Raw genomic sequence first — 15,479 nt, 5'->3', positions numbered from 1 at the left:
TATAGACCAGAGCCCTATTCCCTATTTAGTACACTACTTTAGACCAGAGCCCTATTCCCTATATAGTGCACTACTTTAGACCAGGGCCCTATTCCCTATATAGTGCACTACTTTAGACCAGGGCCCTATTCCCTATATAGTGCACTACTTTAGACCAGGGCCCTATTCCCTATATAGTGCACTACTATAGACCAGAGCCCTATTCCCTATATAGTGCACTACTATAGACCAGAGCCCTATTCCCTATTTAGTGCACTACTTTAGACCAGAGCCCTATTCCCTATATAGTACACTACTTTAGACCAGAGCCCTTCTCCCAATATAGTGCACTACTTTAGACCAGAGCCCTATTCCCTATATAGTACACTACTTTAGACCAGAGCCCTATTCCCTATATAGTGCACTACTTTAGACCAGAGCCCTATTCCCTATATAGTGCACTACTTTAGACCAGGGCTCTGATATCAAATTGACATACCTTTGAAACTTCCTCCTATGGGTCCTTTATTAAAAGTTCTACGCTATATAGGGAATAGAGTGCCATTCGGGGCGCATCCTTGAACTGCGCCCCCAGGTGGGCTGGGGTGGTACTACTAGAGCTCAGACGTTGCTCTGGGCCTGGCTCTGTGTCTGAGACTGCGGCATGACCAGAGTCTTCTGCTGCAGTAGCATAGACGGTCCAGCAGGGGGCACTGTGTGTGTGGCAGCGGCGGTGCCGGAGGGTTTGATCCAGGGCAGGGAGAGCAGGGACACTCCGGTGGTGGTGGCGGTGGCCGTCATGGTAACCTGGATCATCTGGTCTCTTTGGATCAGACGAATCACAGCCTTGAGACGCTCCAGGGAGGACTGGGTGTCCCTCTGTCGACCAATCAGACGCTCCCGCGCGTCCATCACCTTCTGCTGGGACAGAGACACAAGAACATAAACATGTGTAAGGACTTCTGGGTAGTTAGTAGTAGTTAGTAGTAGTTAGTAGTTAGTAGTAGTAGTAGTTATAGTAGTAGTAGTAGTAGTAGTAGTAGTAGTAGTATACTTCACTGTTGAGCTCCTTCTGGCTAGTTAGTAGTAGTAGTAGTAGTAGTAGTAGTAGTAGTAGTAGTAGTAGTAGTAGTAGTAGTAGTAGTAGTAGTAGTAGTATACTTCACTGTTGAGCTCCTTCTGGCTAGTTAGTAGTAGTAGTAGTTAGTAGTGGTAGTAGTTAGTAGTAGTAGTAGTAGTAGTTAGTAGTAGTAGTAGTTAGTAGTAGTAGTAGTATACTTCACTGTTGAGCTCCTTCTGGCTAGTTAGTAGTAGTAGTAGTAGTAGTAGTAGTAGTATACTTCACTGTTGAGTTCATTCTGGCTAGTTAGTAGTAGTTAGTAGTAGTAGTAGTTAGTAGTAGTTAGTAGTAGTAGTTAGTAGTAGTAGTAGTATACTTCACTGTTGAGCTCCTTCTGGCTAGTTAGTAGTAGTAGTAGTAGTAGTAGTAGTAGTAGTTAGTAGTAGTAGTAGTAGTAGTAGTAGTAGTAGTAGTAGTAGTAGTAGTAGTAGTTAGTAGTAGTTAGTAGTAGTAGTATACTTCACTGTTGAGCTCCTTCTGGCTAGTTAGTAGTAGTAGTAGTAGTAGTAGTAGTAGTAGTAGTTAGTAGTAGTTAGTAGTAGTATACTTCACTGTTGAGCTCCTTCTGGCTAGTTAGTAGTAGTAGTAGTAGTAGTAGTAGTAGTAGTAGTAGTAGTTAGTAGTTAGTAGTAGTTAGTAGTAGTAGTAGTAGTAGTAGTAGTAGTAGTAGTAGTAGTAGTAGTAGTAGTAGTAGTTAGTAGTTAGTAGTAGTTAGTAGTAGTAGTATACTTCACTGTTGAGCTCCTGATCTCAATGGAAATCACTGTGTTTGTAACACAATAATCAGAGAGGAAGAGGCGAAGCGAGAGGATCCACTCCCCCCCCGTCAAAAATCTGTCCACGCGGGAATACAGCGATAAGCAGACCACCTGCCTTCCCACCTTTGGGTCAACGCCTCCCATTGATAAGGTGGAGACAAATCTCAACATTAAATGCAGGATCTCTGTCTGTAATTCAATCAAACTTGCAGTGTGGTAAAACCACATTCTAAGTATGAGAGAGGACCTAGTCTAGGGTACATATTGCGCATTTGTTAGTGTTGGGTCAGGGGGTCAGAGGGTCATACCGTGAGGGACTTGCTGATTGGTTGGTCCTGCTGTACTGTGTTGTGAGTGGGTCAGAGTTCAGAGGTCATACCGTGAGGGACTTGCTGATTGGTTGGTCCTGCTGTACTGTGTTGTGAGTGGGTCAGAGTTCAGAGGTCATACCGTGAGGGACTTGCTGATTGGTTGGTCCTGCTGTACTGTGTTGTGAGTGGGTCAGAGTTCAGAGGTCATACCGTGAGGGACTTGCTGATTGGTTGGTCCTGCTGTACTGTGTTGTGAATGGGTCAGAGTTCAGAGGTCATACCGTGAGGGACTTGCTGAGTTGTTGGTCCTGCTCCTCCAGGTGAGCACACTCCTTCTTCAGCTCTACATTCCTCCTGAGCAAACTCCTCTTCTCCCCTCTCTCACTAAACACACAATACACCTAGCATTAACACAGCATCACACACACACACCTAGCATTAACACAACATAACACACACACACACACACACACACACACCATAACACACACACAATACACCTAGTATTAACACAGCATAACGCACACACACACACACACACACAATACACCTAGCATTAACACAGCATCACACACACACACACACAATACACCTAGTATTAACACAGCATCACACACACACACACACAATACACCTAGCATTAACACAGCATCACACACACACACACACACACACACACACACACACACACACACAATACACCTAGCATTAACACAGCATAACACACACACACACACAATACACCTAGCATTAACACAGCATCACACACACACACCTAGCATTAACACAACATAACACACACACACACACACACACACACACACACACACACACAATACACCTAGCATTAACACAGCATCACACACACACACACACAATACACCTAGTATTAACACAGCATAACGCACACACACACACACACACACACACACACACACACACACACACACACACACACACACACAAACAAACACACACACACACACACATACCTAGCATTAACACAGCATAACACACACACTGCAGGCCCATCTGCCACATGCCAGCTAAGTAAAGGAGTCCATTCTCACCCGTCTTGTGTGTAACATAGGACTGGACGAAGTTCTGTGGCCACGACATATTCCCTTTGTTTAGAACCTTCAGGACGAAGGAAAATACAAGTTTATAAAATGGAGGACAATGGAAACAGTTACCTTCCCTTCATATACTACATTCAGTCGTGTTGTTATAGTCAGATATCATTCAGTAGTGTTGTTATAGTCAGATATCATTCAGTAGTGTTGTTATAGTCAGTAGATATCATTCAGTAGTGTTGTTATAGTCAGTAGATATCATTCAGTAGTGTTGTTATAGTCAGATATCATTCAGTAGTGTTGTTATAGTCAGATATCATCAGTAGTGTTGTTATAGTCAGATATCATTCAGTAGTGTTGTTATAGTCAGATATCATCAGTAGTGTTGTTATAGTCAGTAGATATCATTCAGTAGTGTTGTTATAGTCAGTAGATATCATTCAGTAGTGTTGTTATAGTCAGATATCATTCAGTAGTGTTGTTATAGTCAGATATCATTCAGTAGTGTTGTTATAGTCAGTAGATATCATTCAGTAGTGTTGTTATAGTCAGATATCATCAGTAGTGTTGTTATAGTCAGATATCATTCAGTAGTGTTGTTATAGTCAGATATCATTCAGTAGTGTTGTTATAGTCAGTAGATATCATTCAGTAGTGTTGTTATAGTCAGTAGATATCATTCAGTAGTGTTGTTATAGTCAGTAGATATCATTCAGTAGTGTTGTTATAGTCAGATATCATCAGTAGTGTTGTTATAGTCAGATATCATTCAGTAGTGTTGTTATAGTCAGATATCATTCAGTAGTGTTGTTATAGTCAGTAGATATCATTCAGTAGTGTTGTTATAGTCAGTAGATATCATTCAGTAGTGTTGTTATAGTCAGATATCATCAGTAGTGTTGTTATAGTCAGATATCATCAGTAGTGTTGTTATAGTCAGATATCATTCAGTAGTGTTGTTATAGTCAGATATCATTCAGTAGTGTTGTTATAGTCAGTAGATATCATTCAGTAGTGTTGTTATAGTCAGATATCATTCAGTAGTGTTGTTATAGTCAGATATCATTCAGTAGTGTTGTTATAGTCAGATATCATTCAGTAGTGTTGTTATAGTCAGATATCATTCAGTAGTGTTGTTATAGTCAGTAGATATCATTCAGTAGTGTTGTTATAGTCAGATATCATTCAGTAGTGTTGTTATAGTCAGATATCATTCAGTAGTGTTGTTATAGTCAGTAGATATCATTCAGTAGTGTTGTTATAGTCAGATATCATCAGTAGTGTTGTTATAGTCAGATATCATTCAGTAGTGTTGTTATAGTCAGATATCATTCAGTAGTGTTGTTATAGTCAGTAGATATCATTCAGTAGTGTTGTTATAGTCAGTAGATATCATTCAGTAGTGTTGTTATAGTCAGTAGATATCATTCAGTAGTGTTGTTATAGTCAGATATCATCAGTAGTGTTGTTATAGTCAGATATCATTCAGTAGTGTTGTTATAGTCAGATATCATTCAGTAGTGTTGTTATAGTCAGTAGATATCATTCAGTAGTGTTGTTATAGTCAGTAGATATCATTCAGTAGTGTTGTTATAGTCAGATATCATCAGTAGTGTTGTTATAGTCAGATATCATTCAGTAGTGTTGTTATAGTCAGATATCATTCAGTAGTGTTGTTATAGTCAGTAGATATCATTCAGTAGTGTTGTTATAGTCAGTAGATATCATTCAGTAGTGTTGTTATAGTCAGATATCATTCAGTAGTGTTGTTATAGTCAGTAGATATCATTCAGTAGTGTTGTTATAGTCAGTAGATATCATTCAGTAGTGTTGTTATAGTCAGATATCATCAGTAGTGTTGTTATAGTCAGATATCATTCAGTAGTGTTGTTATAGTCAGATATCATTCAGTAGTGTTGTTATAGTCAGTAGATATCATTCAGTAGTGTTGTTATAGTCAGTAGATATCATTCAGTAGTGTTGTTATAGTCAGTAGATATCATTCAGTAGTGTTGTTATAGTCAGTAGATATCATTCAGTAGTGTTGTTATAGTCAGATATCATCAGTAGTGTTGTTATAGTCAGATATCATTCAGTAGTGTTGTTATAGTCAGATATCATTCAGTAGTGTTGTTATAGTCAGTAGATATCATTCAGTAGTGTTGTTATAGTCAGTAGATATCATTCAGTAGTGTTGTTATAGTCAGTAGATATCATTCAGTAGTGTTGTTATAGTCAGTAGATATCATTCAGTAGTGTTGTTATAGTCAGTAGATATCATTCAGTAGTGTTGTTATAATCAGTAGATATCATTCAGTAGTGTTGTTATAGTCAGATATCATTCAGTAGTGTTGTTATAGTCAGTAGATATCATTCAGTAGTGTTGTTATAGTCAGATATCATTCAGTAGTGTTGTTATAGTCAGATATCATCAGTAGTGTTGTTATAGTCAGATATCATTCAGTAGTGTTGTTATAGTCAGATATCATTCAGTAGTGTTGTTATAGTCAGTAGATATCATTCAGTAGTGTTGTTATAGTCAGTAGATATCATTCAGTAGTGTTGTTATAGTCAGTAGATATCATTCAGTAGTGTTGTTATAGTCAGTAGATATCATTCAGTAGTGTTGTTATAGTCAGTAGATATCATTCAGTAGTGTTGTTATAATCAGTAGATATCATTCAGTAGTGTTGTTATAGTCAGATATCATTCAGTAGTGTTGTTATAGTCAGTAGATATCATTCAGTAGTGTTGTTATAGTCAGATATCATTCAGTAGTGTTGTTATAGTCAGTAGATATCATTCAGTAGTGTTGTTATAGTCAGTAGATATCATTCAGTAGTGTTGTTATAGTCAGTAGATATCATTCAGTAGTGTTGTTATAGTCAGTAGATATCATTCAGTAGTGTTGTTATAGTCAGTAGATATCATTCAGTAGTGTTGTTATAGTCAGATATCATCAGTAGTGTTGTTATAATCAGTAGATATCATTCAGTAGTGTTGTTATAGTCAGTAGATATCATTCAGTAGTGTTGTTATAGTCAGTAGATATCATTCAGTAGTGTTGTTATAGTCAGTAGATATCATTCAGTAGTGTTGTTATAATCAGTAGATATCATTCAGTAGTGTTGTTATAGTCAGATATCATTCAGTAGTGTTGTTATAGTCAGATATCATTCAGTAGTGTTGTTATAGTCAGTAGATATCATTCAGTAGTGTTGTTATAGTCAGATATCATCAGTAGTGTTGTTATAGTCAGTAGATATCATTCAGTAGTGTTGTTATAGTCAGTAGATATCATTCAGTAGTGTTGTTATAGTCAGATATCATCAGTAGTGTTGTTATAATCAGTAGATATCATTCAGTAGTGTTGTTATAGTCAGTAGATATCATTCAGTAGTGTTGTTATAGTCAGTAGATATCATTCAGTAGTGTTGTTATAGTCAGTAGATATCATTCAGTAGTGTTGTTATATTCAGATATCATCAGTAGTGTTGTTATAGTCAGTAGATATCATTCAGTAGTGTTGTTATAGTCAGTAGATATCGCTGTAGCATTACAAAGTATCCGTTCTAACCCAACCAGATGTATTTCCCCTCTCTAGCTTCTCACCTTCTTCTGACACTTGGTGCAGACCCACACCCCCCGGGGCGGTGTTCTGAGAGGTGGGTGCAGGCAGTCAGGGTGGTAGGCTCTGGGGCAGTTATGGCACAGCTGCAGCTCTCCTTCCTCCTTACACACAGAGCAGTGGTCGTCATGCTCCAGCTCTTCCTGTCAGACGGACACACAGTCAGACGGTCAGTACCTCAGGACACGCAGCTGTTAGTGCTTCTTATTCCACCTGCCATTCAATACCACGGTCATGTCAAGTCCAAACAACATCCACTTTTTGAATGATTGATTGATTGATCCAGTGACACAATGGATATCTCTCATCTCTCTGATTACATCGTCTCTCTGATTACATCGTCCCCTCATCTCTCTGATTACATCATCTCTCTGATTACATCATCTCCTCATCTCTCTGATTACATCATCTCTCTGATTACATCATCCCCTCATCTCTCTGATTACATCATCTCTCTGATTACATCATCCCCTCATCTCTCTGATTACATCATCTCTCTGATTACATCATCTCTCTGATTACATCATCTCCTCATCTCTCTGATTACATCATCTCTCTGATTACATCAACTCTCTGATTACATCATCTCTCTGATTACATCATCCCCTCATCTCTCTGATTACATCATCTCTCTGATTACATCATCCCCTCATCTCTCTGATTACATCATCCCCTCATCTCTCTGATTACATCATCTCTCTGATTACATCGTCCCCTCATCTCTGATTACATCGTCCCCTCATCTCACTGATTACATCATCCCCTCATCTCCCTGATTACATCGTCCCCTCATATCTCTGATTACATCATCCATCATCTCTCTGATTACATCATCCCCTCATCTCACTGATTACATCATCCATCATCTCTCTGATTATCTGTCAAATGTCTGCTGGAAATACTACTCCAGAGGCAGGAAGGAGAATATCTATCTAAATTTGCTAAATTTGCTACACCACTATCTACAGTATACAACACCACTATCTATAGTATACCACATTACAACACCACTATCTACAGTATACCACATTACAACACCACTATCTACAGTATACAACACCACTATCTACAGTATACAACACCACTATCTACAGTATACCACACTACAACACCACTATCTACAGTATACAACACCACTATCTACAGTATACCACACTACAACACCACTATCTACAGTATACAACACCACTATCTACAGTATACCACATTACAACACCACTATCTACAGTATACCACATTACAACACCACTATCTACAGTATACAACACCACTATCTACAGTATACCACACCACTATCTACAGTATACCACACTACAACACCACTATCTACAGTATACAACACCACTATCTACAGTATACCACATTACAACACCACTATCTACAGTATACCACACTACTATCTACAGTATACAACACCACTATCTACAGTATACAACACCACTATCTACAGTATACCACACCACTATCTACAGTATACCACACTACAACACCACTATCTACAGTATACAACACCACTATCTACAGTATACCACACTACAACACCACTATCTACAGTATACAACACCACTATCTACAGTATACCACACTACAACACCACAACACCACTATCTACAATATACCACACCACTATCTACAGTATACCACACTACAACACCACTATCTACAGTATACCACACTACTATCTACAGTATACCACACTACAACACCACTATCTACAGTATACCACACTACAACACCACTATCTACAGTATACAACACTACTATCTACAATATACAACACTACAACACCACTATCTACAGTATACCACACTACAACACCACTATCTACAGTATACCACACTACAACACCACTATCTACAGTATACCGCACTACAACACCACTATCTACAGTATACCACACTACAACACCACTATCTACAGTATACAACACCACTATCTACAGTATACCACACTACAACACCACTATCTACAGTATACAACACCACTATCTACAGTATACCACACTACAACACCACTATCTACAGTATACAACACCACTATCTACAGTATACCACACTACAACACCACTATCTACAGTATACAACACCACTATCTACAGTATACCACACTACAACACCACTATCTACAGTATACAACACCACTATCTACAGTATACAACACCACTATCTACAGTATACCACACTACAACACCACTATCTACAGTATACAACACCACTATCTACAGTATACCACACTACAACACCACAACACCACTATCTACAATATACCACACCACTATCTACAGTATACCACACTACAACACCACTATCTACAGTATACCACACTACTATCTACAGTATACCACACTACAACACCACTATCTACAGTATACCACACTACAACACCACTATCTACAGTATACAACACTACTATCTACAATATACAACACTACAACACCACTATCTACAGTATACCACACTACAACACCACTATCTACAGTATACCACACTACAACACCACTATCTACAGTATACCGCACTACAACACCACTATCTACAGTATACCACACTACAACACCACTATCTACAGTATACAACACCACTATCTACAGTATACCACACTACAACACCACTATCTACAGTATACCACACTACAACACCACTATCTACAGTGTACAACACTACAACACCACTATCTACAGTATACCACACTACAACACCACTATCTACAGTATACAACACCACTATCTACAGTATACAACACCACTATCTACAGTATACCACACTACTATCTACAGTATACCACACTACAACACCACTATCTACAGTATACAACACCACTATCTACAGTATACCACACTACAACACCACTATCTACAGTATACAACACTACAATCTACAGTATACCACACTACAACACCACTATCTACAGTATACAACACCACTATCTACAGTATACAACACCACTATCTACAGTATACCACACTACAACACCACTATCTACAGTATACAACACCACTATCTACAGTATACCACACTACAACACCACTATCTACAGTATACAACACTACAACACCACTATCTACAGTATACATCACCACTATCTACAGTATACAACACCACTATCTACAGTATACCACACTACAACACCACTATCTACAGTATACCACACCACTATCTACAATATACCACACTACAACACCACTATCTACAGTATACCACACTACAACACCACTATCTACAGTATACATCACTACAACACCACTATCTACAGTATACAACACCACTATCTACAGTATACCACACTACAACACCACTATCTACAGTATACAACACCACTATCTACAGTATACAACACCACTATCTAAAGTATACAACACCACTATCTACAGTATACAACACCACTATCTAAAGTATACAACACCACTATCTACAGTATACAACACCACTATCTACAGTATACAACACCACTATCTACAGTATACAACACCACTATCTACAGTATACAACACCACTATCTACAGTATACCACACTACAACACCACTATCTACAGTATACCACACTACAACACCACTATCTACAGTATACCACATTACAACACCACTATCTACAGTATACCACACCACTATCTACAGTATACAACACCACTATCTACAGTATACAACACCACTATCTACAGTATACAACACCACTATCTACAGTATACAACACCACTATCTACAGTATACAACACCACTATCTACAGTATACCACACTACAACACCACTATCTACAGTATACCACACTACAACACCACTATCTACAGTATACCACACTACTATCTACAGTATACCACACTACAACACCACTATCTACAGTATACCACACTACAACACCACTATCTACAGTATACAACACTACTATCTACAATATACAACACTACAACACCACTATCTACAGTATACCACACTACAACACCACTATCTACAGTATACCACACTACAACACCACTATCTACAGTATACCGCACTACAACACCACTATCTACAGTATACCACACTACAACACCACTATCTACAGTATACAACACCACTATCTACAGTATACCACACTACAACACCACTATCTACAGTATACAACACCACTATCTACAGTATACCACACTACAACACCACTATCTACAGTATACCACACTACAACACCACTATCTACAGTATACCACACTACAACACCACTATCTACAGTATACCGCACTACAACACCACTATCTACAGTATACCACACTACAACACCACTATCTACAGTATACAACACCACTATCTACAGTATACCACACTACAACACCACTATCTACAGTATACAACACCACTATCTACAGTATACCACATTACAACACCACTATCTACAGTATACCACATTACAACACCACTATCTACAGTATACAACACCACTATCTACAGTATACAACACCACTATCTACAGTATACCACACTACAACACCACTATCTACAGTATACAACACCACTATCTACAGTATACCACACTACAACACCACAACACCACTATCTACAATATACCACACCACTATCTACAGTATACCACACTACAACACCACTATCTACAGTATACCACACTACTATCTACAGTATACCACACTACAACACCACTATCTACAGTATACCACACTACAACACCACTATCTACAGTATACAACACTACTATCTACAATATACAACACTACAACACCACTATCTACAGTATACCACACTACAACACCACTATCTACAGTATACCACACTACAACACCACTATCTACAGTATACCGCACTACAACACCACTATCTACAGTATACCACACTACAACACCACTATCTACAGTATACAACACCACTATCTACAGTATACCACACTACAACACCACTATCTACAGTATACCACACTACAACACCACTATCTACAGTATACAACACCACTATCTACAGTATACAACACCACTATCTACAGTATACCACACTACTATCTACAGTATACCACACTACAACACCACTATCTACAGTATACAACACCACTATCTACAGTATACCACACTACAACACCACTATCTACAGTATACAACACTACAATCTACAGTATACCACACTACAACACCACTATCTACAGTATACAACACCACTATCTACAGTATACAACACCACTATCTACAGTATACCACACTACAACACCACTATCTACAGTATACAACACCACTATCTACAGTATACCACACTACAACACCACTATCTACAGTATACCACACTACAACACCACTATCTACAGTATACAACACCACTATCTACAGTATACCACACTACAACACCACTATCTACAGTATACAACACCACTATCTACAGTATACAACACCACTATCTACAGTATACAACACCACTATCTACAGTATACCACACTACAACACCACTATCTACAGTATACAACACCACTATCTACAGTATACAACACCACTATCTAAAGTATACAACACTACAACACCACTATCTACAGTATACCACACCACTATCTACAGTATACCACACTACAACACCACTATCTACAGTATACCACACTACAACACCACTATCTACAGTATACCACACTACAACACCACTATCTACAGTATACCACACTACAACACCACTATCTACAGTATACAACACCACTATCTACAGTATACAACACCACTATCTACAGTATACAACACCACTATCTACAGTATACCACACTACAACACCACTATCTACAGTATACAACACCACTATCTACAGTATACAACACCACTATCTAAAGTATACAACACTACAACACCACTATCTACAGTATACCACACTACAACACCACTATCTACAGTATACCACATTACAACACCACTATCTACAGTATACCACACCACTATCTACAGTATACAACACCACTATCTACAGTATACAACACCACTATCTACAGTATACCACACTACAACACCACTATCTACAGTATACAACACCACTATCTACAGTATACAACACCACTATCTACAGTATACAACACCACTATCTACAGTATACCACACTACAACACCACTATCTACAGTATACCACACCACTATCTACAATATACCACACTACAACACCACTATCTACAGTATACAACACCACTATCTACAGTATACCACACTACAACACCACTATCTACAGTATACCACACTACAACACCACTATCTACAGTATACAACACCACTATTTACAGTATACAACACCACTATCTACAGTATACAACACCACTATCTACAGTATACAACACCACTATCTACAGTATACAACACCACTATCTACAGTATACAACACCACTATCTACAGTATACAACACCACTATCTACAGTATACCACACTACAACACCACAATCTACAGTATACCACACTACAACACCACTATCTACAGTATACCACACTACAATACCACTATCTACAGTATACCACACTACAACACCACTATCTACAGTATACCACACTACAACACCACTATCTACAGTATACAACACTACCACACCACTATCTACAGTATACAACACCACTATCTACAGTATACCACACTACAACACCACTATCTACAGTATACAACACCACTATCTACAGTATACCACACTACAACACCACTATCTACAGTATACAACACTACCACACCACTATCTACAGTATACAACACCACTATCTACAGTATACCACACTACAACACCACTATCTACAGTATACCACACTACAACACCACTATCTACAGTATACAACACTACAACACCACTATCTACAGTATACAACACCACTATCTACAGTATACCACACTACAACACCACTATCTACAGTATACAACACCACTATCTACAGTATACCACACTACAACACCACTATCTACAGTATACAACACCACTATCTACAGTATACCACACTACAACACCACTATCTACAGTATACCACACTACAACACCACTATCTACAGTATACCACACTACAACACCACTATCTACAGTATACCACACTACAACACCACTATCTACAGTATACCACACTACAACACCACTATCTACAGTATACCACACTACAACACCACTATCTACAGTATACAACACCACTATCTACAGTATACCACACTACAACACCACTATCTACAGTATACAACACTACAACACCACTATCTACAGTATACATCACTACAACACCACCATCTACAGTCCTAGCTGTAATCACGTCATGCTCCAGTACGTACCTTCCATCTGTAGTCCCCAGTGGCTTGCGTGCGTAACACAGGAAGCAGATAACAGGTTAGTCGCTGACAACAGGTGAAGACATATGGGGGTTGAGCAGCGGTTTGGGCCAGAGAGGGGGAGGGGTGCGGCAGCAGTAGGGTTTTAGACCGGGAAACATTAAGCAACAGACCTGCAACATCTCTGTTCTGGGGAACGCAGCTCAGGTCAACACAGTCCATGCTCTAGTCTAGTAGGATGCAGTGTAATTACAGTCCATGCTCTAGTCTAGTACAATACAGTGTAATTACAGTCCATGCTCTAGTCTAGTACAATACAGTGTAATTACAGTCCATGCTCTAGTCTAGAAGGATGCAGTGTAATTACAGTCCATGCTCTAGTCTAGTAGGATACAGTGTAATTACAGTCCATGCTCTAGTCTAGTAGGATACAGTGTGATTACAGTCCATGCTCTAGTCTAGTAGGATACAGTGTAATTGAGTCCTGTCTAGTTGTGTTGATGGGGGAGTATAAATGTGCTATACCAGTCCTGTCTAGTTGTGTTGATGGGTCAGTATAAATGTGTTTTACCAGTCCTGTCTAGTTGTGTTGATGGGTCAGTATAAATGTGTTTTACCAGTCCTGTCTAGTTGTGTTGATGGGGGTTGCATAAATGTGTTTTACCAGTCCTGTCTAGTTGTGTTGATGGGGAAGTATAAATGTGTTTTACCAGTCCTGTCTAGTTGTGTTGATGGGTCAGTATAAATGTGTTTTACCAGTCCTGTCTAGATGTGTTGATGGGGGTTGCATAAATGTGTTTTACCAGTCCTGTCTAGTTCTGTTGATGGGAAAGTATAAATGTGTTTTACCAGTCCTGTCTAGTTGTGTTGATGGGTCAGTATAAATGTGTTTTACCAGTCCTGTCTAGTTGTGTTGATGGGGGATGTATAAATGTGTTTTACCAGTCCTGTCTAGTTGTGTTGATGGGTCAGTATATATGTGTTTTACCAGTCCTGTCTAGTTGTGTTGATGGGGAAGTATAATTGTGTTTTACCAGTCCTGTCTAGATGTGTTGATGGGTCAGTATAAATGTGTTTTACCAGTCCTGTCTAGTTGTCTTGATGGGTCAGTATAAATGTTTTACCAGTCCTGTCTAGTTGTGTTGATGGGGGACGTATAAATGTGCTTTACCAGTCCTGTCTAGTTGTGTTGATGGGGGACGTATAAATGTGCTTTACCAGTCCTGTCTAGTTCTGTTGATGGGGAAGTATAAATGTGTTTTACCAGTCCTGTCTAGTTGTGTTGATGGGGGACGTATAAATGTGCTTTACCAGTCCTGTCTAGTTGTGTGGGTGACGTATAAATGTGCTTTACCAGTCCTGTCTAGTTGTGTTGATGGGTCAGTA

The 15,479-nt window shown here is 38.9% G+C and overlaps 1 protein-coding gene across 1 annotated transcript in view; it reads right to left on the bottom strand.

Moving 5' to 3' along the window:
• Positions 1-345: 345 nt before the first annotated feature.
• The window catches only part of LOC106592932 (PHD finger protein 21B), a 72,890-nt gene continuing 57,756 nt past the window's right edge, over positions 346-15,479 (bottom strand). Inside the window, 6 exon segments of the mRNA XM_045698677.1 lie at positions 346-897; positions 2,450-2,540; positions 2,543-2,552; positions 3,239-3,305; positions 6,854-7,012; positions 14,097-14,119. Of these exon segments, the coding sequence (XP_045554633.1) occupies positions 601-897; positions 2,450-2,540; positions 2,543-2,552; positions 3,239-3,305; positions 6,854-7,012; positions 14,097-14,119 (647 nt within the window). The 3' untranslated portion in view covers positions 346-600.

This window comes from Salmo salar, chromosome ssa17 (genome assembly GCF_905237065.1).
Source record: "Salmo salar chromosome ssa17, Ssal_v3.1, whole genome shotgun sequence".
In the NCBI taxonomy this organism is placed as follows: domain Eukaryota; kingdom Metazoa; phylum Chordata; class Actinopteri; order Salmoniformes; family Salmonidae; genus Salmo; species Salmo salar.
The sequence above is the reverse complement of the archived record's forward strand: the minus strand, read 5'-3'. Positions and strand labels throughout refer to the sequence as shown.